This window comes from Tetrao urogallus, assembly GCF_951394365.1.
Source record: "Tetrao urogallus genome assembly, chromosome: 1".
NCBI classification, from domain to species: Eukaryota; Metazoa; Chordata; class Aves; order Galliformes; family Phasianidae; genus Tetrao; species Tetrao urogallus.
This window is the reverse complement of record NC_136813.1, coordinates 143,885,199-143,911,056: the sequence shown is the minus strand read 5'-3', so window position 1 is coordinate 143,911,056 and position 25,858 is coordinate 143,885,199. Positions and strand designations below refer to the sequence as shown.

Here is a 25,858-nt window from a genome sequence, read left to right as displayed (position 1 = left end):
TCACTTCTGTGCCAGAATGGTTCCCACTTTGAGCATAAAAAGTGCTGAAAAAACCTGTACTCAGGTATTTCTAATTAGGATTTCAAAATAACTGGATGGTTTTAATTTTCATCTGTGCACACTGCCATCCCCTCTGTATAAACAGTGAGCTGGGAGCAGCCCTTTCCTCCCAAGAGTGTTGTAAAGATAAATTAATGTTTGTGAAGTGCTTGGGTTCTACAATGATGAGCACTCAGATACTACTATGATAAATAAAAAAAAAGACCACGAGGAAATCAATAATCCTGTCTTCAGCGCAGCACAGGGCTTAAATAGTTGTCAATAAAGCCTAGAGCCACACATCGAACAAACACAGGAAAACAAAGTATAATCTGGCTGCTTATTAAGTGAGCACATACTGAAAGGCACCAGCACTTCTGAATGCTGGAGCACTTGGTTTTGCAATGGTTCCTTGTTTTGCCATCTTCCCCTTTTTCCCAGCTACTTCAATTGCTCAAGAGCATCTTAATTAACCATCACAACAGGTGGCAGAGCATGATGAACTTTTTTTAGATGAGTGTGATATAGAAGAGTCCAGTGACGTATTTAAGGTTAACCTCAGATGAGTGTAAGAGAAGAATTTGGACAACTCTGGCCCTAACTTTTTCCAGTGGTACAGCTCATCCAGCAATGAGTGTCCAGCTGAAAGATCACCCTTGTGCATGGGACAGCTTTAAACATTGAATCACTGAGGTTGGAAAAGACCATCTACTGCAACCATCCAATTATCATCAATAATGCCCACTAACCCACATCCCATAGTACCACATCTACACATTTCTTGAACACTTCCAGGGACCAGCGTCTCCACCACATCCCTGATATAGCTAATACTGAAACATTAGCACTGACATATTAATGTAATTTTCATAGAAAAATGAGCAACTGAGGTCTGAAAATTATTTTTTTGCTGGAGAAATCCATCCTGACAGCATTTTTGAGTGACAAGCCCATAGAACCTTTCCAACCGTTGAGGTTGGAAAGACCACCAAAATCATCTAGTCCAACCTTCAGCCCATACCTGTGACCATAGGTCCACTGTTTGAATGGATGCAGAATTGAGCTCTGTCACTCTTGCCCAAGCTAAGTGTGCCTACCTGGAAAGCCTTGCTCCCAGGCAGACCTGTGCTTCCCAGTAAGAGGAGGCCAGGTCCCAGTAGGCTGCCATTTCTTCTGCTGGCAGATTTACTTTGTAGCAGGAGTAAGAGATAAGACGGGAAAAGATGCTTCCCTGACCTTAGTGTAAAGGAGAAAATGCTATTAATAGGGCTAAAGTAGGAAGTATAGAAAGTGGCTGTGTGTGACGAGATAGCTATTCACCAAGGAGAGCAGCAAATTAGGAGGAAAGTGCCAAGAACAGCCACCATGCCTTGGATTAATGACAAGAAACAACATCTTTATGTAATAAGATCCAGAGCGTCTAGCGCTGTAAACTGCAAGGAAAAATTGAAACATGTATAAAAAAGCTGAAACGTTTCCAATTTTGCTTATTTTTTTTTCAAGCCTCAAGCACACTGGAACACCTCTTCTTGCCAAGGCAAAATAACAGAGAGGATCTGGGGAATGAAGGCAGAGAAGAGGCAGCAGCAGGAAGAGCTCAAGAGATGGAAAAAGTTCCTTGCATCTCTATGCCTGAGCAAACCCATGTTCGCACATGAAGGCTGCCCCACCAACAGCTCTGTCACCTGCTGTAACCAGTAATAGGGAACAAAACACTCAACTGCTGGCAATACAAAACACCACTCTTATCCCTGATGAGAGCAGATGAGGACAGGGTGCCCACCACCGACACACGCATCACTGGTGCAGTATTGCTGTTAGCAGTCAGTAAGAGCAGAGCTGCCTGCTGTGCAACACGAGAATAACCAAGTGATACGCATTCAGCACTGATAATGGCATATACCTCCCACGCACACACCAATTCAGATTCCTCTCACATTGCTCCAGCCAGAAAGCAGACAGCCCAAGAGAAGATAGGGATGCAGGTCCAGCTAGTAAATCAGGCTGCCTTCCTCATCATGAGTGGGAAACCAGCACTTCGATGAGCCATCCAGTCTACCTGCCTTGGGCATTACCAGAGAAGACACTTGTTCTAGACAGTTTGCCTCCACATCTCTTCCATGGTGACAGGCCTGCCTGAATTTCAGAAATCCACTCTCACCCAAACGCATTGCTCCCAGGGAAGCAGGCTTACTGAAATGACTTATGTCCATCAGAACAGCACTCACCTGAGCTCAGGGGAGCCACTGTGACACCAAGGTGCTGAGGATATCCATCCTCTCAAGCCTGCAGGTTCTCTACACTGAAGTCATGGCTGAACAAAAAACTTTCTCCGTGCACCCATGTCTTGCTAGCACTGCTGGTGGGGCTGATACAAGAGGGGACCTTTGCACAGGCTGCAGGTAGACAGCCCTGTCATTTCATAGAATCATTAAGATTGGAGAAGACTTCTAAGATCATCAAATCCAACTGCCCACCTACCACCAACATTATCCATTACTTTTCGGGAAGAGGAATCTCTACCCATGCCCTGGCCAGCCTTGACCCATGATTATTCCAGACTGTCTTAACTTTGACTGTGAAGCCCTCTCTTCCTTTAACACGCTGTAATCTGCTTCTTCACTATCAGTCAAACTGTCCTTGTGCATCAGGACCTGAAGGAGAGGAGACACGTGGAGAGGGCCAGGACAGAGTGGTGGTCCTCCTACCACCACTGCAATCTCTTGAACATCACCTGAGGGCAGATGCCATCTCCCATAAATCTCCCTCTCACATGACTGTAGAGTGGAGGCCTTCAGGACTGGTTTGTCCAAGCCACCAAAAGTCAGAGATGGCCTAGGTTACAACGGGAGCTTGAAGGTATCAGTTCCCAACCCCGTGGACACCAGATCACCATGGCATTGCTTTGTATCACACTGTATCCCTTCCCCCTACCCACCACACAGCACCTCCTCACCACTGCTCCAAGGGAAAGCAGAAATGCCAATAGAGGCTAAAAGATATCAGTGAGGGGAGAAACAAATAGGAGTCACAGAGTACTGTAAGAGAAATGAGAGAGCACCCAGGGGAGGTGATGTGAAGAGATTAGAAAGAAAAACAGACGTTCTTAACAAGGTAAGAGCTATCAAAGTGATAAAACACTAGATAAGTACCAAGGTCCTAGAAAATAAAACAGATGGAGAGATTGATTTTGGGAGAGGACAAATATGTTTATACTCTACTACAAGGGAGGCTTCAAGGCAATGTTGCATATAGACTATAGCACTCTGCCTACAAGCCTCCCTCTCTGAGGAACACGATTCATCCCTACTTCTAATCAGGGCTTCTCATCTTGCCTCCTTCCCAGTTAGAAATAACACAGGGAAAGCTCAGGAAGATGCTAAAAATCAACTGTGTTCCTACCCTATTGCCCATCAAGCTGTGCAACCCACCAGCAAGCGAACCATCTCTTAAGCCATCTGAGTTCGTACCATCCTCTACCTCATTCAACAATCATTTCCATCCTCTAAAATTAATCTTAATACTAGAAAGTACTTTTTTAAACTTAGTATTTCCTTTTTAAGGAAATTAGATCCTTTTTCCCATTTGAGTGTCTCATCCCATCAATGCAGAATCGCAGAATCATTAAGGTTGGAAAAGACCTCTAAAATCATTCCGCCCAACCCCACCATGCATATTAACCATGTTCCTCAGTGCCACATCCACACGGTTCTGGAACATTTCTGGGGACGGTGACTTCACCACCTCCCTGGGCAGCCTGTGCCACTGCAGCACTGCTCTTTCTGAGAAGAAATCTGTCTTAATACCCCACCTGAAGTCTCCCCATTCTCCTCAGATTCCCTCCAAAGAACATTAACTTTGGCTTAATCCATACATTTTTTCATTTTCTTTCTCTACCTCTATAAGCTATTTCTGTTAAGAAGGTGGATTGATTCCACTCGTGACCTCCCTGAATTCTTAGTCATCTTTGTCACCTCTCCCCTTTTTATGTTATTTAATAACCACCCCTGAATGTCTCTCAGACCTTTACAGGGTTGTTTCCAGATGCCAATCAAAGCCTGTGTTTATTCACCCCCACCCTTTCAGGTCACCAATCTTCTCCCAGATCCAGGCTCGTACAGTATGCTTAGATGCAATTCTGGAAATGAAGCATGGCTCTAGAAAATTGATTAGTGAAACTACAAGTTTCTACAGTGCTCAGTTAAAGAAGAGGGCATGAGAACTGTACTAAATGCTTAAAAAAAAAAAAAAAAAAAAAAAGAAGCCTTAGGCTGGGAGGATGGGAGGAGCAGTCTGCAGGAAGTAACACCTAACTAATTCTGAGTACAACTTGACAAGGAAAGATAGAAGAACTAAGAAACATTTCTCATACAGATACTCAGCAAAAGCAGGGGAAAAAAAAAAAAAAAAAAGCAGTTTTCTGTGAAGCACATGCATCTTCTGCTGACAACTACTGATGCTATAACTGAATCAGAACTTCACAGTCTGTGGGAGCTTGAGCTGTTGTGAGAGCACAGAAAATGCTGCAGGTCTTGTGCAAAGACACAAGCAGGGCACATGAAAGTCATGCAACAGGTCTGGGTTTTTGTGCAAATAATCTTCTATCCAGGCAGCGTGTTCCTAAAGCAGCCTCAGGCTGCTGGATTGCCTGTGTGCTCACTCTCTGTGCAGCAGGTTTATCCTCAAATGAACTTCAAGACACGGCTGAGCCTTCACCCAGTTAGTAGGTTGATAGATCTTACTTTGTAACCATAGTCTGTATCACAGTCTAAACAGAAAAGGCCGTAGAATCACAGAATGATTGGGTTGGAGGAGACCTCAAAGCCCACCCAGTCCCACGCCATGCTGTGGGCAGGGCTGCCACCCACCAGCTCAGGCTGCCCAGGGCCCCATCCTACCTGGCCTTGAACCTCCAGGGATGGGGCACCCACAGCTCTCTGGGCAGCTTGTGCCAGTATCTCATTGCCCTGAGTTAAAAAATTTCCTCCTAACTTCAAGCCAATCCCCCTTGTCCTATCACCATCAGACCACATAAAATGTTGATCCCCCTCCTGATTTTGAGTACTGGAAGGCTGCAGTGTGGTCTCCCCAGAGCCTTCTTCTGTCTGTATTGAAGAAGCCCAGCTCCCTGAGCCCGCCTTTGCAGGAGAAGAGCTCCAGCCCTCTGAGCAACATCACGGTCCTCCTCTAGATCCACTTCAACAGCTCTGTATCCTTCTTGTGGTGTGGTCACTACTTGGATTTTCAGACCAAAGGTATGTAAGCACTCGTGGAGAAGCATGGAAAACAAGCCCAAAACAGGCCATAACATAGAATGCAGTGTGCCCTGATGAGCCAGAGAGGGCCAACACATCCAGCCAAGAGAAGTAATCTCCCACTTGAGGGGTCCCATCCTCCTCAAGCAAGCTGCTCATCTACTGCATCTATTTAGAAAGCAGTGGGGAGTCAGAGCCTGTATTTACCTCTCTGGGAAGGCTACTGATCAGGAGTCAGAAATTATTCCCAGCAAGAAGTATTGAGCAGACTGGAGCAGTTTCTGCTCTTTCCAGAGCTGGAGATCTGTTGTCCCCTCTACTGGGAACACTAAGAAGGGCAAGCAGCATGAAAGTGAAAGAGTGGGAAAGTGATGGGAAAAATTAAGCAGATGATGTTTACTGAAGGAAATGAGTGTTTACAGACTCCCAAAAAACCTACACAAGTCAGGGAGCAGTCAGAAGAGTGTAAGTCAAACAAATGGGCATCTCTTGCTGTTTGATGAGACACTGGGGCTGCCCAGCCCAAGCATTAACATGGCTGCCCAGGGAAGTGTGAACAAATGAGATGAGAAGGCACAGCGCTTCCCTTAGGCACTCCTCCAGCCACCAACAGCTGTCAGCTCACCAGCACCCTAAGCCAAATCAGGTGGTGTGTATTCACTCCCCCTTCCTGAGTTCCTCCTAACGAGAGGCAAATGGGAGCAGCCAAAGAGAATATGACACTAGAGGAAAGCTAAAGCAATACTGATACCAACCTTGATACAGTATAATTGAGACTGCATCAACATGAAGGCTTCCCATATGTAATCCACTCAGATATGAGCTATGTGAGCTGCCATACTGCTCTTGCAAATGCAGATGCATGTCTCATCTTTAGAAGAAATTGAAAGAGGTGCTGCTGTCTTGCACCGTGGATGTTTTATCAAATGCCTTAACCAGATATTTCAGTACTTCGGATCCTGTTACAAAATCCCCTGGGAAAAAAAAATTCTGAATGTTTTCTGGCTATGATTATCAAAGAGTGGAAAACCAGCTCAAGCTTATTGGAAGCCATTACTCCTAGGGAAGGGTGTGAGTTCATTATTAAAACCTGCTATTTTGTCATCTAAGATAGCATTTACTTTTTGCTCACTCCTTCACCTTTATTAAACTCATGCTAGTGTCATTCTGTTCTTCTGTTGAAAGGACCTATAGTACATTTTGCCTTTAATACAGTAATATTTGTCTACTCAACTGTGTCTTGTGATGTTTGTGATGCCAGGCAGAGCAATCACAAAAGCTCAAGATTGACAATCCAGACTCTTTTGCTTTGTGAACCATGCCAAGCATACTTTAGATCCTCCCTGCCACCAATAAAAGGGTGAACATGCACTTGCTGACCTGACACCTGCAGAACTTGAGTGAATCAGTAGGAAAAACAATTCCACCCTCTTAGAAAAAGTCAAGTGTGGTTCATATGAAGGTGGAAGGCAGCAAATTGGTGGGTAGGATGCAACATGCACAGGAAGATTACAGAAAGCCAGGTGCAGTAAGTCACCTCTAAATGGAATCTCCAGAGCTGAAAGATTCAGAATTAAGCCTGAATAGCTGCCTATTTTAAAAGCAGCAATGGTACTTGTAGCTAGCATGCTCATCCTCTTGTAGGGCTGAGAAGAGAAAATGGCCTCTGCCATTGCTTGGATCCCTGACTCCATGACCTCCGCTTCTTCCATAGCTTTGCCTCCACCATCCAAGTCAACAAGAAGTTCATTGTGAATACTTTCATAACCAGATTTTCCTCCTGCATCTTCACTGTTATGGTGCTGTAGTACTGACACAGGTTGCCCAGAGAGGCTGTGGAGTCTCCTCGAAGATCTTCAGAAGCCACTTGGGCGTGTTCCTGAGCACACCACTCTGGGTGTTCTTGCTTAAGTATGGGTTGGATCACATGGACCCAAAGGGTTCCTTCCAACCCAAACCTCTCTGTAGTTCTGTGATCACCACAAATGAGCTCCAGGCTTCATTGCACCGAGCATTATTCAAGTCTCCTGGCTCCCCAAGAGCAAACAGACAAAGGAATGATGCACCATGTGGGTGGAAGGAAGGGGTTGGAGGAGGTAACTCCCAGTTTTGCATCCCTTGCTGTACTACAGGGAAGTAAGGGAGAAGGGGGGGTTATTGCCCAAAGGGGATAGAGGCATATCCTACTTCAGCAGTAGGAAGGAGGGAGCAAGACTTCACATTGATGTTATTAATGATGGTCTAAGAAATGCATTCAGTTTAGGGGATGGGAAAAAGGGAAAGAAGGGGAAGAATGAAGGAGAAGCAAAATAAATCTTCAGTGTCCAAAAATTTTCCTCGTGTCTGATGTAAGGAAAATATATGTTGCCTCCAAAGAAGATTAAATAAGAGGTAAGAGGAAAGATCTAAAGCAGAGCTGCATGTTGGCAGAATATTTGCAGTCTTCCCATTATCTGCCAAACCTTTTCTTGTCTTCCTCCTGCCCAGAATCTCACCACTACCAAGAAGCTAGTTCTATGGAGCATCTTAAATATCTCATGCAGCCTCCAGACTCACAGTTTCTCTCTCCATCTGTTTCCCCTGCCAAAAATCTCAGCAGGCTAAAGGCCCTTGGAAGCCTGCCTGGGCTCTCTTTTCCCTCAGTCCACTTCCCTTCACTTGGCTCTCCTGCCCTATTAAGCCTCCTATTTTGTCTTCTTTTCCACTCTGCCTCCAGAGTAATCAACTCTCAAACTCAATTTCTTCATCCTTGCTTTCACACTTCCTCCCAGTTCCTTTCTAAACTTCAGCCTCTTCGTCTCCTTTTTGATTCATTTTATGTTTTATTTTCATTCTTAATGAGCCATTGCCTGAGGTCAGTATTAATAATCCACACTTCAGACACCCATTAAATCCCTCAGTAATCAAGTATGGGCATAAGGAGCTCAGCAGCCTGATGTGCAGGAGAGAAACCCATTGGCAAAGTTGCATAGGGAACCTACAGGTATAGGGGGCAGGTGAGGGCAGCCTGAGACAGGAGGGTGTCAGGTTCTCCAAGGAGATCGGGTTTGGCCTCTTCTCCCATGTAGGAGCAATAGGACAAGAAGTAATGCCTTTAAGCTTCACCAGGGGAGGTTCAGGTTGGATGGCAGGAGAAAATTCTCAGGAGTGGTGCTGCAGTGGCACAGGCTGCCCAGGAAGGTGGAGTCACCATCCCCAGATGTGATCCAGAACCACCTTCAGTCCTTCCTTACAGATTATTCCTCTGTTAGATGCTCAGGTAATGCTGAGTCTCAACTGCTTCCCCACTAAAACATGAGACAGAACAAAGGAAGCAATTTTCAAATGGAGAATTGGGGTGGTTGTAGGCACAGATGAGTAAGGGGCACTTTGGCTGTATTGACTCCTGTACGTGCAGCAGCCATCAGCGACAAAAAAAAGACATGCAGTAGGGACACATTGGGCCCCAGTCAGAGCAGCAGCATGAGCAAGATGCTGAGGGACTAGAGGTGAGGATGCCAGTCAAATCTCACAGGGCTCATCCCCAGCACTCTGCAATGGGACAGAGCATGGCTCACCCAGCTGAGAAGCTGAGTCAGGGCCAGAGTTAGAGCTCAAGTATAAGGGAGGTTGTTTTACTCAGAAAAGTCATAGAAACATCCAGGCAGGGGAAGGTGCAGGGGCCAGGGGTACAACTACAGCAGGAAATGGTTAGCTTCACTCTGCTTTGAATTCCCTCACAACTCTTCTTCTTCCAAATGGGATTAAAAAAGCAGCAAGGGATTTTCACTGCCAGCCACAATCCATGGATACACATCAGGTTTAGACACACATCTCCTCAGTACACTGCCCTGTCCTATTCCCCAGGTCCCCTCTCTTGTGCCTTCTCCATGCTCCAACTCTCCTGGCTTCACCACAAGGTCCTGCCCAGTAATTCTCCCCTACATGGACAGATACACAGATGACCAGCAAAATACCCGAAGCGAAACTTCTACAACTCTTGGGCTTGCTGTCACCTTTTCTGTTGTACCTTCCCCTTGTCCTCTAGCAAGTCCCATCACCAGAGCAATGTCTCACCATGTCATAGAAAACACAGTACAGGCTCAGTTGGGAACTCAGCTCCCCATTCACAATCAGAGGAGAAGGCAGGAGGAGATGTTCTGCTTTGTCTCCTCCTCCCCCTGGGCATCATAAAAGCAGAGAAATGGCAGCTCAACAGCTGCTTCCCTGGCTGGGGGACAGGGTGAGAGATAGGAGCGTTTTGAGGAAAGGAAATTGATGTGAATAAAGCACAAACCAAGCAGAGCTGAATCTCAAATCCAGCTTTCCAGCTCAGATTTCATTGTATTTCAGTAAATGCCTGGTTCAAACAAGCGCATGAAAACCGCACCAAGACTGTCCCTTACGGTATATTCAGCCTGACCAACACAGGAAAGGTGGATGAAGTCATGCAAGAAAGAGCTCATTCCCTATTGTAAGATTTATACTCCAGTTTGAGAAACTCTAGAGTCTCTGAGATGGGGTTAACAAGCAGAGCTCTCTGGAAGTTAATGGAGCTGTGTCAATTTATTATCCATGCTCTGTTTGAGCACTCACCTGCCTTGAGTTCCATATCTTGTAAGGAGGCTCAGCCCACCTTGCGCAGCCCCACTCCTACCTCTGCCAAAGCAGGGTCTCCACACAACTGGCCAACTGAGCACTCTCCGGGTATAAACCCCAATCCTTGTAGCTCAGTTTTCAAACAAGCCACATTTTGCATCTCTCACTGGCTGCCTGAATGCACCACACCACAGCATGGTGCTGAGGAAGGGCTGGGAGGGCTACACTGCAGCCATCAAAACACAGCTCCTTGCACTGTTTTTAACCATCTGCTGCATTTTGGTCACTTTCACCCCCATCGGTGTCTTTCAGGTGGCCCAAAACTCATCACACCACTGTATGTCCTCCACCAGGACATACTCCATCAAACTTCCTCCACCATGACCTATTCCCGTCGTAGCTCCACACTTTCCCCCTGCACTTAAGCAGGTTTAAATCATCAACTTCCAGACAAAAAAACTGAGATAACTCAGGAATTTAAGCAGTAGTGGAAATCTCTCCCCCTTCTTTTCTCTATATCCCCTGACATCACCAAGCCTGATACACAAGGGAAGGCACAGTGAGTCTCTCTTAGTGATAATTAGAGAGGAACTTGCCAGTAGGTTAAATATTTACCTAAGCTTCATCAATGCAAATGTCTTCTAATCCTCTTGTAACTTTCAGGGACAGCAAGAAGAGAATGGTGAGTACTCCTTCAATTTATATAGATGCCCATAAATTACAGTGATAAAGAGTTCATTTAGATTTATTGTGTAGTAGTTAGCATCATTATTCAAATACATTTATTTCTGAATGTATCACCAGTGCAAAGGGCTAATACATACAAGCAATATATACACATTACTGTGGTATTTCACACATTCTTCTGTTCAATTATCAGGGCACTCTGACCATCTGATCACTGCATCTCCCATTAGTTAACCCCCGCCCGCATCTCAGTGTGTGCATGTGTAGTATACAGGGGGAGAAGACTGAGACATAACTGTACTTGATGGTGCATATAAGGCCTCCGTATCATTGCCAAATGCAAGCCTGCAGCTAAGTGCTTCAGAAAGGAATAATCCTATGTCCAGTTGAGAGGTGCCACAGCAACTGATAAGGAAGTCCTCCAAGCACACACAAGAGTCTGTAATGCCACAGGTACAAGACAAAGCCTCAAGTGCATGACACTAACCTGCCTAATTACATTCAAGCACCCAAAGAAATCAAAGGGCCTGGGAAGGAGATAATCACTTGCTGCTCTCCTGCTAGAGCTGCCCAACTTAACACACCTCTGCTTCCCTCTGATGGGACCACAGACATCCTCTGTCCTATATGAAAGGCCCCCCGTCATTTGGCCACAACCTCTTCAGCCTTGCGTAGCAGCCCCATGGTATACACCCTAAATTCAAGTGATATACAGGCCTTGCTGACAGCATTGCATGGGGCTATGCTCTTCCGTCCCTTGGAAATGCTGCTCAGAAATGTCTCACACACACATACTGCTACAGCAGCAAAATAAGCCTTGGGACTTCTACTTTCCAGAAACTCAGCTCAAGCTGAGCACAGGGAGAGAGTCAGGACAAAGAGCTCAGTTGTCCCACAGTGAGAAAGCAGATGCATTTGCCTCCTCCAGAGACACCTGGTATTCATCTCCACTCCATTTATCTCCAAGGGAAGATGTTGACACAAGTCCTAGGTTCAGAGGGGGTTGTCCCAAGTGTGGTATTCAATCTGTATCATAGAATCACAGAATGATTTGGGTTGGAAGGGAACTTAAGGATCATGAAGCTCCAACCCCCTGCCACAAGGGGGGCCACTAACGTCCATATCTAATACTAGACCAGGGTGTCCATAGGGAACAGAAGAAAGGACACACAGGGACAGGACTTACCACAGTGCAAGGACAGGGGGACAAAAATCCACATTCAAACATGGCAGAGAGGAAGAGGTGTCAACACAAGCACCCACCAAATGTGAGCAAAGTACAGCTAGTGAACAGCGATACCTGGATCTGTCTCTAAGCCATACGCAATTGCATACAGTTATGGCCTGACATGGCCACAACAATAACAATTTATGACTCCATCCAGGAGTCAAATTCAGCAATACCTAACCCTGAAGTGTTGGCTTTGTTCTCACCTCAACAGCTTGGATCACTTAAATAAGGAGTCTCCTCCTTATATTTATATAAGGACAGAGAAACTTCAAAGCTGCCATCTTCCTACTCCTCAAGAAGGAAGGTCCCAGTACACAGCACTACTTCTGGAACTCTAGATCATGCAGAACAGTCTAATGGAGGGGATATCCCCATGCAGGCCTCCCCAGTCTGTTCTATTCCCCTTATAGTGCTTGGAGAAAGATGAGGTGAACCCAAGAGCACGTTTCTCTGGGTGAAGGAGAACTTCCCATGGAGAAGGGAACACATTTTGCCTTCTGTGGTCTACCTATGATCTCAATTCACGTCTCACACCCAGATAGAGAATCCGTGGTGTGACAGCTCAGGGAATTCAAATGAAGTGCCAATCCTATTTCATTTTTCAGTAAAATAACCCCATATGGGAGAAAACACAATTCCTCCAGACATCTGCCACACATTCCAGAAAAATGTGTTACAGGCATTCCACTAAGTGTGAAATAGATTTCTTTTTTTTTTAAGTTAAAAAGCTATTGGATATTTAAAGGATGTGTGAGATATCACAATATGCTATAAATGAATGTTAAAGAAATAACAGCATCTCAAACACACTGTAGAGTGATGCAATTAATTCTGCTTAGAAAAGTCCTGGGTCATTGTTCTCAAAGACAGAGCGTGCGTTGAGTTTTGTTGTTGTTGTTTTAAGCACCTACTTTAATAGTTAATTATTGTATTGTAAGGGAAAGACAAGGCTTCTTCAGTTAGAGCTAAGCTACATGGCAGAAGGTTGTGCGTAGCTACATTGATAACACTAATATTAATTAATCCCACTCTAAACTCTTTCTAATTCAAGCAGTCACTCTTACAGAACCATAGACTCATTAAGGTTGGAAAAGACCTCTAAGACCACCTAGTGCAACTGCCAGCCCACCCCCACCATGCCCACTGCCCACGTCCCTCAGTGCCACATCCACACAGTTCTGGAACACCTCCAGGGACGGTGACTGCACCACCTCCCTGGGCAGCCTGTGCCACTGCAGCACCACTCTTATGGAGAATAAATCTTTCCTAATATTCAACTTGAACCTCCCCAGGCACTTAAAGCTTTACCTGATTGGCAGCTTGAGCTGAAACTTTCATAGCTGGCATGGCTATTTTTTTTTTTTTTCAGTGGAAAAACCAATTTCAGCAGTTTTTAAATAGCAATATTTTTGCCCCTGCAGAAGAATTACTGAGGCTTGTTTTGTTGCAGGGTTTTTTGTTTGTTTGTTTTTGGTGTTTTATTAGGTCTTATTTATTTAACCCTCAGTCTTCTATTGCATATTGACATGGTTTTGCCACAGGATCCCTGCATCCACAGGGAGGGATGGCATTCAGTCAAGATCTAGGTAATCTCTACTCATGCCCATTGCCCCAGCCTTTATTTTCACGGACAGTTTCTTCCCACCCATATACACTCTTCCCAGTTATTCACCCCTTTATCAGCCTTGCCCAGTCCCATCACCAGTTCCTTCCCTCTGTTGCCATTTCCCCTACACACAGTCCTTCTACGTTGGCTCCCTGATTCTCTGAGCTTACTATTCTCATTAGCTTCTTGGCTCCCCATTCCAATACCCCATCTCCCATATCTCAAACTAGAATTTCTTTAAGTAACGGAGTAACTTTTCCCTCTTTAACAGAGGGAAAAGTCGAGCATCTTTAGAAAACTGTGTTGCCACCTCATGTGACAACAAAAAAACAGGAGTCTTTCATGTCTTTGGTTATGTTGGTATGGGCACACATCCCTCACATGTATCATACGACTTCAGAAATCCCACTGGACAGAAGACAAGGGGAGAAAACACTCCTGTGCACCCAGCAAGGATGAAACTATATTGTCAAGATGTCCTCCATGCAAGGGAAGACAACAGGGTCCATCTGTAAGAGAAACTAGGAAGCAGTAGTATGACAGGCTAAGGAAGTGAACTACAGTCTAGTCACTAAAGTCACTAGCCTCTAGTCACTAAAATGTTATATCCAAAGAGAGTTCCAGATAAGAAGACAACAGCTGTTGCCAGCAGAGAGGCTGCTAAGCAGTGAGCTATACTATGGGGAAAAGTGCAAACTCCAAAGCAGGGAATGATCTTGCAAAATTGCGATGAATCAAAGGAGCCACAGGGAAAGAAAAAAAGAAAGCAAAAACAAGTGCTACAAGGAAAGGAAAAAAAAAAACATCTTTCATTAAGAAGTATCAGAGTTGGCCAGCGGCACTGAGCATCAGGCAGTACCACAAAGGCAATGTGTTATTACTGCTGCACTTCTCTGAGCGTGCCTTTTTTAATATAATTCACTTGTGACACAAACACTTTCAAGGCCTGGCCTGAAACTCACGCATGCACAGAGCAGAGCCTGCCAGGTCCATCCACAAAACCAGGGGACATACTCAATGTAAAAATTACATCATAAGGCAATAAATGTGTGAATAGAAACAAAGACTGTAATACATCACAAACCATATTTGGTTTGAACATGGTTTAACTTAATTATTGATAACAACGTTTTCCAGCAATGCTTGCTAGCAGGCTGATAGAACATTTTATAGAAAGTGAAGACCTTGTATTCTTATGGGGACTTATTGCTGCACTTGAGTGCTGAGGCTTTGGCTGAGAAACAGGACGCAAGGTATAGGTAAACATGGCAAGCATTCCCTTGGAGTGTATAAATGATGGGGCATGCAGATTTGCCAAGCACATTTTCATGGCGTTTTAGTGTGCTGCCAAACAACAAGCAGAGCATGGAAGGCAAACATTTTGGATCTCTGACTTCATAGACTATCCACCTCTGCATGGAAGAAAATACTCCTCCACCCTCAAATACTGAACTGCTGCCTCTTCCATGCCATGAAACAGAACAGCTGCTGTTTGTTATGAGCTGCCTGTCACAATAGAAAGGTCAATATTTTATTGTTTTCTTCCCATTCTTTACTTCTCCTTGTCTGTTGAGACAAATCTCATAGCTAGCATTACAAGCACTGGATTCGGCAGCTTTCTTTTGGATTAATTTGTACTGATGCTAGCCCTTTTCAACCGTGACTCTTTAAGAGCTGAAATCACACAAGAGGTGCATTTGGTTCAGTCTGCCTCTCAGGACATTCAGTTAGTTCAAACTACAAGCAATCTGGAAGCCCTTGTGGTATTTCAGTATTTATGCTACTTTTGAGAGGCAGCAGTAAACAAAACTGAGTTATTAAAGTAAAGCTGAAACAGCTCCCACAATGGTTTGGGGGTCAGGAACAAGGCTGGGCTTCTTCAGCCTGGAGAAAAGAAGGCTGCGGGGTGACCTCATGGCAGCCTTTCAGTACCTAAAGGGAGCCTACAGACAGGAGGGGAATCAACTCTTTGAAAGGGTAGATAACAGCAGGACAAGGGGAAATGGTTTTAAGTTGAGGGAGATTTAGGTTTGATGTCAGGGGTTCTTTACAGAGAGTGGTGAGGTGCTGGAACAGGCTGCTCACAGAGGTTGTGGATGCCCCGTCCCTGGAGGTGTTCAAGGCCAGATTGGATGGGGCTCTGGGCAGCCTGGTCTAGTATTAAATGGGGAGATTGATGACCCTGCATGTGGCAGGGGGGTTGGAGATTCATGATCCTTGAGGTCCCTTCCAACCCTGGCCATTCTGTGCGATTCTGAGACAACAGGGTTGGCTCAACTTGCATATACAAAGCCTTGAACACCTTGCCCAGCTCCCAAGCCAGGGCACAGAGCCAGGGCACAGAGCCAGGACACCACAGCCATGTGGCTCACGGCGAGCATGCTGATCTCACATCTGTCTGCATCTGCACCATGACAGCTGGGCCCCAGGGAGCGGGGTTCAGTAGGGAGCTGGCTATTTCCCAGAAGGGACTGGGGACAGATGCTCCAGCAAGTCTCAGCCAAGCTCCATCGAGACTCCACCACCATACAACCACCAAGCTTGGGCCACCACCACTTCAGTGACCACCACCTTTCTGAGAGTGCCCTTCTTAGCCACACTGGATGGAAAGAGCCAATTCAAAGACATCAGCAGTCAATGGAGAGAGACTGCTAGCAACAAATGCCGAGAATGACAGTGAGGGAAGGGAAAAAAGGAAAGGGAAAAATGACAGACTGACACAGATGGAGAAAGGAGAGGGGAGAGACAGGGCAGCTATTGACAGGAGGGGCTGCCGGGGGAGTTGCAGGGACACAGCATCTCCGAGTCACACTCAAGAAGTGGGAGCAACAGGAACAGCAAGCTTTTATAGACTCCTGAACAGTAGGCAATGACAGGAGGAAACCAGGAGAAAGAAGACTAAAGAAAGGATAAGTAAAGAATGTGGCTTTATATCATGAGCAACGACAGATTTCTCTTTCTTCCTGAATGAGCCACAGCACGTAAGTGCAAATGGCACCACTGTCCCAGGGGACAGATGGTCACCCACATTAGAGCTCTGTGCATCCCCCACCCCAAGGTAGCCTCTTCCCACTCCTGATCAGCACAGATGAGAGAGCTGGGGGGAGAGGGAAGAGGGATGGGCATCTCTCCATCCCCATCTGCTGACCTTGCAGATAGGGCTGGGAAGGGGAAAGCAGCCAAAACGCCACACTCAGGCTCCAGCCTCCAGCACACCCCGCTTCCACACAGACCTGCCAGCTGGAGGGTTACAACCACCTCCATTCTCAGCCTCACCTATCCATGATGGCAATCAATAAAGATCACCCAATGCTCACACTGGCCCTCTCAGATCTATCGGCTGCCTTTGATAACAGATGTATGGGGATGCCTGCCAAGCTCAGCAGGGATTTGCAGCACAGTGCCAAAGTAGCTGTTCCCAACTTAGATAACTTCCATTTACCACTCCCCATCACTTTGGGTCTCACATTTTCATCATCACATTTCATCTCTTCTTTTGTAAGCCTGAGTTGATGAAATAGATATGAGCTTGAGCCTAGTCCATCCTATGTCAGGCCTCACACTTGCAGCTGGAGGCCCTACATTTCCATCTACCAAAGAGCTTTCTCTCTAGGGCTGTAAAGGTCTTCCCTCTGCCAAACAAAGGCTGAACGTTTGGCAGACTTTGCTTGTGTTCTCTCCAGACCTGAACCAGGCCAAGTTTTTCATGCAGTCTTCCCTCTTAACTATCCCAGATGCAGATGTAGGCATTTGCTGCAGAAGGGCTGATGCTCTTAACTATTCCACACCTGAAGCAATTCCAGCCAAGCATTACATTCAGGATACATAGCAAATTCAACTAATTGCAGGCCCTTTCTCATCATCCAGGGTGGGAACAGCATCAAGTCTTCAGATTGGCAGCTGGACAATTTGTTAGCTGTTAATTGTATTATTTAATTCGAATTGTTATGGCGGAACATGCAATTAGACGTCTGGTCAGAATATTTTATAGGTCTTAAACTCAAAATGAGTGTTTTTATTGCCCTTTGCATTACACCAAGAGCCACATCCAGCTCCCTCACACACCCTGCTGCAGTGTTCAGTGGTTGAAAAAGGCAAATTGACCATTTCTCAGTGAGTAAATGCTTTTTATCTCCAAGTCAGGATATTTTCCAGTGAATCCACATAATAATCTCCAGAAGGGTTTTCAGCGTTCTGTTGCAGCAGCACATTTTGAAAGGGAAGGAGAGGTCCTCAGCAGCAGGTGCTGCTACCGTCCCCATACTCAGCAGAGAGCATCATTCCTTTCTTCCACTACAACTACATTCCCTCCCAGGCTGGCACCAACCATGCCATCTGCACTGGGTATCAGCGTGCAGTGCAACAAAACCAATCCTTCTGAGGTACCCTGATGAGCAACAGCTGGTGTAAATATGTTTGTTTCTATTAGGCATAGCAGAGTAACGGGCATTAGACTCTATCTTCATGGGTCCCTTGAAATTTGGGATATTCTATGATTCTATAACACCAATTTGCACTAGACAAGAATTAGACTTCCATCCCCTCCTACCTGCTTCCCCACACTGTCCATGTACACTGACCACAAGCCCAGCAACCACCTTGTTAAAACCTACTGCAGTAAGTCCTGGCACCACTTTTCTGAAGCACCAGAGCATGCTGCATTAGTTGGCCTTTTATTGCTTTTGGCACTTGTTGGGGAAACACAGAAGTAGAATAGACACACAGCAAAAAATCACTTCTCTTCTAAAGCAATCTCTCCTCAATATTTTGCTGTCAGCGCTTCCACCAAGCACTGGGAATCTAATCTCCAGTAAAGAGGAAAAGGCACAGGAATTTGCATCAAAACAGTAGAGATGCATTCAGACTTTTTCCATCCTACCAGGACATTAAAGCTTCAGTCAGAGCTCTGGTTTAGTTTGTCCTGTTGCTCTGTTTCACTTCCAATCCATGGTCTTTGACATCTCATTGTGAGAGCCTCCAGGGAATAAGATAAAGGGACAGGAGGCAGTGAGATATCCTGTCTCAGCATTCTTGATTACATATACAGGGTCAGCTTGCAAGCCAGCCAAATTTAGACCTCATGCCTTCACATCTGCCCACTTGCCTGGAACTGCGTACATCTCACATATGTGCAACCCAGTCAATTTCTCACAGATCATAAGCATTTAAATCCCCTTCAAACATATCCATCCCTTGTGGGCCACTAATGACAATGCAGGAGTTTAAATTCAATTTACACCGTGTCTGACTGTGCAAATGATCCCTCTAAACTTCCCATTGCAAATGTGCATATCAAATGACCCACGCTAATGATGCTCCCCTGACACTAGCTTTGCAGAGGCAGATTCCTTTCCAGCTATTGTTGGGGGGTCCAAAGCCACTATCGTACCACTTGCCTTTGCCCACAAATTGCAGCTGGGCATTGGGGTTTCTATCTCAGGAGATCACCTGAAATTTATCACAGGATCGCTTTCCAATCCAGAGCCCAGGCAGATAATGCATCTCCCCACTGCCACTATAAAGTAAGCCCAGAGAGCACCCAATATTTCATTATGGAAATACTAACCCACACTATTCCCAGAAATAAGCCTGCTGCCTGCACTCTCCTTTGCCTCACCTCCATAGTATCTGGAAGGAGCTGTGCATTAGCCCCAAAGACAGCCCAGGATGCCAGCCAGCCAACTCTGCAACCTGCTATCCAGAAACTCTTTAACTAGAACAAAAAAAAAAAAAAACAAACTAAAACAAAAAAAAACAACTCCGGAGAGCAACTTCACCCTCTGAAGAGTTAAGTTAAGCTTGTATAATTTTCCACTACAAATGGCAGTCCATCTAATAACAAAAGCCTGGATGTGAGGCTTTCAGACAGGTGGAGTTAGATGAGGTGAACACCAGCTACCTTCACAAGTGGAGAATTAACAGGAAAGTTCACAAGTGTATGAAACGACTGCTTTAAAGCACATGATAGCATAAGGGGAAGAGAGTAGCTGAGGATGGATTAGAATATACAACCACTGAGGTTGGCAAAGACCTCTAAGATCACCTGGTGCAACCGTCAGCCAACCCCACCATACCCACTGACCACATCCCTCAGTGCCACATCCACACGGTTCTGGAACACCTGCAGGGACGGTGACTGCACCACCTCCCTGGGCAGCCTGTGCCACCGCAGCACCGCTCTTATGGGGAATAAATCTCTCCTGATGTCCAACCTGAGCCTTCCCTGGTGCAGCTTGAGGCCATTATCTCTCATCCTATTTCTGTTACCTGGGAGAAGAGGCCAACCCTGATAGTTCCTTAGGGGAGGATGGCTGTGTTGGTCCACCACATGCATTGCCTTCTGATGTTAATGAAGTTAATAGGCAACCTGTTTATTAAAAGTTACCCTTAGTCACTAACATTAAGCTTAATTCCCCCCAGAACTGAGCCTGACAGTGCGGCAGAAAACCCTGACACTGAGGCAGGTTTGTCCTCTCTTAAAGTTTGGAATGCATTCAGTGAACTCCCAGGAGAGCACTGATGCCACCCAAACCGCATCCTCTACAGAGTTCTGATCAGCTCAGTTTCCCAAACAACAGGAGCAGCTGTAGCATTGGTTCAGAACATTGCAATGTGTCGAGGTTACACAATCTTTTAAACAGAAAACCACCTTGTGCTTGTTGCTTCCCCAGTATACAGACAGATATCTGACTGTTGGCTGAACGAAGGTCTGAACAGAGCAGTGTAACCCACATAAATCAATCCATGCCTAAGGGCAGAGCAGCACCTTCCTGCTGACCTAAAACAAACACATATCTACCCAAGATCTCAAATAAGTGCCAGGCTCTTCACCTGCTTGGTGAGCTCAATTTGCAAGGAGAAGCAGGAAAGATCTGTCTGAAATGGAGAAGCAGGAATAACAGGTGTTTTAGTGCTTCCAGCTATGCACAGAAATGCTGACACTGCTGACCCCGAGAATGAAAAGCCACGATCCCTCCCATCCTCAAGAATGATGAATACTGCTTAAAATTCATAAGCCACTCTGTTTCTGATGTATTATAATACCTTCCGGTCACAGCTTCAAGTTTTTCTCTACCTACTAGAGAGGTAGGAACCTTTCTTTTGTGCATGTGCAGATATGAAAATAGAAGCAATTAAAGTGTATTTTTAATTGGATATAGTTATAGTTAAGTGTATATATATGATACATATCTATAAATAATAAAAGTAGATACATAAAAAGTAAACAATCAGAAGATTGCAGAAGCTCAGGCTGTAAGACAGCAAATATTTAAAACATTGCAATAAATTTATTAATTAATAAGCAGACAGCTTATTAATTAATTACATCCAGTTGTCACAAGGACCGCAGGCAGGGGTTTAACAGCATACAAAGCAAAAATAAGCCCTTGCTTCAGGCAAAAACAAGTACAACGGACTTCAGAAACTGCAGATGGAATTTCACTCACACAAAACAAATTGCCCAAACTGTAATATATAACACAACCAGACACCAAAAGCTTATTAACAAGCAAAAGATTTGTCGGCCCCTCAGCTGCATGCATCACCACATCCTCATGAACCACAGCTCAGCGTCACAGAGAGAAGTACCAACTGCTGATCCACACACACCGCACTCTCCCTCCTCCTCCAGCACTTGATTCTCCACTCTGTTCCCACTGGGCAGTGCCTGCAGGAAGCACGGCTATTGCAACCTACAACTGTTTCCACATGAGCAAACCGAGTGTGAAGCGATGCCTGCGGCACCAGGCAGGGAGGAGGTGGGGAGCAGACCTCTGGGCTTCCCTGGCTCTCCCATCAATGTGCCCAAAGCTGGTCCTGTTTCTTTGTGCACTTAACACACAGCCCAAGCTGAAAAGTGCCTTGACAGTTTATAGGGAAAGATAGCTCCAGAACCACAGAATCATTAAGGTCGGAAAAGATTTCTAAGATCATCCGGTCTAGTCATCAGCCCATCCCCACCATGGCCACTGACCACGTCTCTCAGTGCCACATCCACACAGTTCAGGAACACCTCCAGGGACGGTGACTCCACTACATCCTGGGCAGCCTGAAGCTTAGTAATGGGAAGTTTAGAGGCATAAGGCAGCAAAATCCCTATTTGGGAAATCTTTAACAAGATACAGGGTTGCCCACATAAGCATTCCTACCAGTTTTGAGTAGCTGTCCTGACTTATACCCCATAAAACAGCCCCCAGTACTAAAAATTAAGTGTGTACATCAATTTTTTTAATGGCAGACTTCATTCTCACTCTTGCTGTCACATCAATATTATAGATAGGACAGCAAAGGGAGGTCTAGACCCCTGCAAAGAGCTTTTTAAGGAAAGTCTCAGAGGATAAACCAAATCTATTGCATTTGACCCTGAGATGAGTGAAGCAAGCAGCCTTCCTGGAACCCCAAGGAGACTAGCAGAGATGCACATTGCAAATTATGAGAAGACTGAGAGATGCCTGATGTCTGCATCAGGCACTTTGTGCAAGGCACCATGTGGCATAGCCTTTATTTAGTTCCCAAGATTTTATGAATTCATAAGATGAATGCTACACAGTTGTTTTGGAAACACGTTTCATACTTTCCACCCTATTTCCACTTCAAGCTCAGCCTGAAATCTTATTTGACATGGAGTTCAGGTTTTATATGAGGAAAAAATCTTACAGTGTCTCTCATAGTCCTATCTCAAATATTGACTGTGTTCGCATTTTGGCTGCAGCAGTCCCATCATCTGCAATTCTGAGCAGCCAGCCTTGTGTCTGGTCATCAAAAGAGAAATAGAGATTAACCAAAGTAACCTGCTTTCACACAATCACCAAGGTTGGAAAACACCTCAGAGATCATCCAATCCAGCAATTCAAGCAGTCATTCACCCCATCCTTAAAACCATCCTAGTCAATATTCCATAGGGGGAAAAGCACTGCAAATTCTACCTGGAACAAAGTCTTAACACTGAGTTGCACTCACAGTTCTTGTTGGATTTTTCCAATTCATTTGCTTTGTTTTGCAAAAACAGCATCACATATCTGTGTGCTAATATGCATCTAGAAATGACTTTAAAACACAGACATAAGTTTGGGGTTTTTTTCCTCTCCTCTTACTGCACTGCAGCAAAGGACTATGGCAGTTGTTTAATAGCACATAAAATTGCAGGACTGCTCATGGAAGAAAAAATAATCTTCAGGGGAGGGGGGGGTTTAAATAGGTGGAATGCAATTACCTAAATGGAAATTTGGTGGTTAATGACCTTGTGCTTACAAAAATTACTACATAGTCCTTAATAATTAGAGCTTCCATTTTAAGTCTCATTGACAGCACATCCAAATATAATGATTGTGAAGCTCTGCCCTAGTAGAAAGTCAATGAGAAGATTAAGAGGCTTTTAATTAATACCTCCCTTTTTTGCTGAATCTTCAGGAGAGGCCAGATGTTGCCCTGTGGTGTTGACTCAGCTTTCTCCTGGCTTGGCACAAAAGCCCTAGAAGTTGATAGCCCAATATAAAAAGGTGAAAAAGCTTCAGAATGCAAAAATCAAGCAAGCAAATTCTTAGAAGACACAAGTTGACTTTCATAGAAACACCCCTTACAGATGAGCTCATTTCCTTATGGAGAAAAGACCACAGTGAGCAATTTGCAGCCAGGGCATAGAATCACACAACTTCTATGATGCTGTCAAAAACATATGTGATGCCAGAAATATGCAATGACCTGTAAGCAACCTTGAGGCTGTAGCAAAATTCTCTCATTTAAAAAAAAAAAAAAAACAAAAAAGAAAACACTTGCTACATGATTTATTCCAAAAAAGGACTAAAAGAGGAAAAAAACAGAAGAGCAGAATCCTCCCTCCTCAGTCTCTGCTTTTCAAGTAAGCAAACTACACACAGCTGAGCTGAAATCACAGCTCTGAAACAACTCTTTAAACAGGCTTCCCGCAGCCCCATCATTGCCCTTCACATGTGCCACAGATTGTCACAGAGGGCATTCTGTAGCCTCTACTTTGAAAAATTCCTCTGTAGTCCATGCCATATACGTATGCTTAAACACAAGCATGAGCATACAGCACCAAACTCCTTGAAGAACACAATTACAGGTTCTCAAACTCTGTACCGTGCAGGAATTGTTTTGACCAATTTAAGCCAGAAACATGGATGTAGTATCCTAGTAGCCTCCTTCCTCCATTTGGGAGTAAATCTGGACCCCAAATCTGGCCTATTGCTTTTCTCACATCTTCTAAATGCAGTATTTTCATAGACACAAATCTATCGTGCATTGCTCTCAGCCCACAACATGTTGGGAAGAGATTCCTAGGACATATAGCTAGAGCAGCCATGCAGTGATTGAAAAGCAATGCATAATTCAGTATGAAGTTCCAAAATTTTAAGAAGCAACCAATAGAAGGGAAAGCAGAAGCCCTGAATCGCCAACAAACTCTCAGCCATAACTAGTGCTTGAGAATGCCAAACCTTTCCAAGAGCTTCTGAACTTTAAGAGCTCAGATCTGAAACTCAAATGCTACATTTGAAATTGAAACAAAACTCCAGATTCATCTGCATCTAAGGTCACCTGCTACTGCTAACAGCACCTCCAGACTTCACTTGGGTTTTCAATTCTGAAGCTGAAAAGTCTCTTGGCGATATTTTCCAAGCCTCTGCTGTACAGCCACTGAGATTTAGTTAGAAGCCAACACATCAAAAACACAAAAATCATCCATTTAGATAACAGCCACCTAACTAGGAGCTAAAAAATTCCGAGGGAGAAAGCACCACTGCATGAGATTTGTGGCCAGAAAGATGTTTATATAAAATTTCAAACCCACCTCTTTGACGATTCATCAAACCCTCCACTTCCTCCTACCTTGAAGGATCTCACAATCCAAAAAGCAACAACTGCCCTCTGCCTGCTTTATATAGCATTACTATTAACCTTGGTGCTAATTAGCCATGCAGGTGGTAGTTGTTTGTGTGACTGCACTGTAGGATCCTCCTTGCATTAATTGTGAATGGGGACATATGTGTATGACTAGTGGCCTCCCTTGCATGGAAAGGATTTGCTTGCATCCCAGAGAATATATGAGGCTCACCAGAGCACCTGTAATGTATTTTTTGGACATAAATCACAGCAAGATACCTCCGAGAGAGCTCACCATAGAATCATTAAGGCTGGAAAAGATCTCCTAGGTCACCTAATCCAACTGTCCACATACCACCAACATTGCTCATTAAACCATGTCCCTCAGTGGCACTTCCACAAATTTTTCAAACACCTCCAGGGATGGTGACTCCACCACCTCCCTGGGCAAAATGAGTGATATTTGCTTGTAGAAAAAAAGCATTGATCACCATGGTACTTTGCAACCAAGGACTGGTGGTTTCCTAGTAGCTCTCACTAAACCTATGTGCTCAGAAGCAGGAGACATCTCGTCCGCTCATGGTAACCAAGCTCCTGGGCCAAAAGCTTCCCCTCTCTGTCCCAGGGAGTACAGAAGGAGAAGAACAAGCACTTTTACAATATTTCTCCCTATCCTTCCTTCTTTCCAATCCATTCTGCCATGATCCGTGCTGTCAGTATCTCTGAAGTTCTTTCACAGGCAGCTTCTTTTGATCACACATTGCAACAGCTGAGGTTCCCTTTAGAAGTGAGCAAGGAACAAAGCGGTTCATTAAATACGTAGGAAAGTTCATTGCTTACCTGGAAGGCACCCTGAGGGGACAGGGAGAGAGAAGGAAGGGGGCAGGAGGTGAGGATGGAGAAGAGGCAGCTCAGAAAGGATATGGGTTGCACACCATTTTGATGCACCAGCTCCGTGGGCTGGTAGTCTGCTTCAAGCAAAAGAAGACGACCGGGGCCAAGTCAGGATAGGGAACGTCAGGATCTGGTGGGGAGGTTACTTCCTCATCTTCGCCCAGCTCTGGGGAGGATGGGGGCTGCTCCAGTGGCATTTGCTGCTCTGAGACCCCCATGTTCACAGGCTCTAGTGAGCAGGCAGCAGAGGTGTTGTGGGGCTGTGGACCCATGGGCCAGGTGGAAGGAGGCTTGGGGATGCACTCTGCCATGTCCGCTGCAAGTGAGAACCCCTAGAGAGGAGGGAGAAAGAGTAAAGAAACCCAGATGAGAAACCAGCAGCCAGAGCACTGCAAGCCATGCCCTTGTTCTACCTTCTGGCTAGGCCTTTCCATAACTAAATGTTCCCCACAGTCACTGAGATGCCCTAGCACGGTGCTGCACCTTCTCAGCTGATGATGTCTGCTCACTTTGGAGAGGTGTGGACACGCTGACACGTCACAGCCAGCCTGCCCTTGCAGCCCTTCACATGGCCCTCTCAGCTGAGGAAACCAGGCTGACATCACACCACAGCTTGTGTTAAACAGACCCCTTAAGACCAAGATTGGGAAATGTCTGTCAAAACCATACAGTCTAGGCACTCATTGATGGTTCGATAGACGATCACAGTGGTCTTTTCTAACCTTA

The 25,858-nt window shown here is 45.2% G+C and overlaps 1 protein-coding gene across 1 annotated transcript in view; it reads right to left on the bottom strand.

Moving 5' to 3' along the window:
• Window positions 1-25,443, bottom strand: part of CACNA1I (calcium voltage-gated channel subunit alpha1 I) — a gene marked incomplete at both ends in the record, with an annotated part of 148,922 nt that extends 123,479 nt beyond the window's left edge. Inside the window, one exon of the mRNA XM_079549293.1 lies at window positions 25,163-25,443. Within this exon, the coding sequence (XP_079405419.1) occupies window positions 25,163-25,443 (281 nt within the window). The remainder of the gene's footprint in view (window positions 1-25,162) is intronic.
• Window positions 25,444-25,858: the final 415 nt, after the last annotated feature.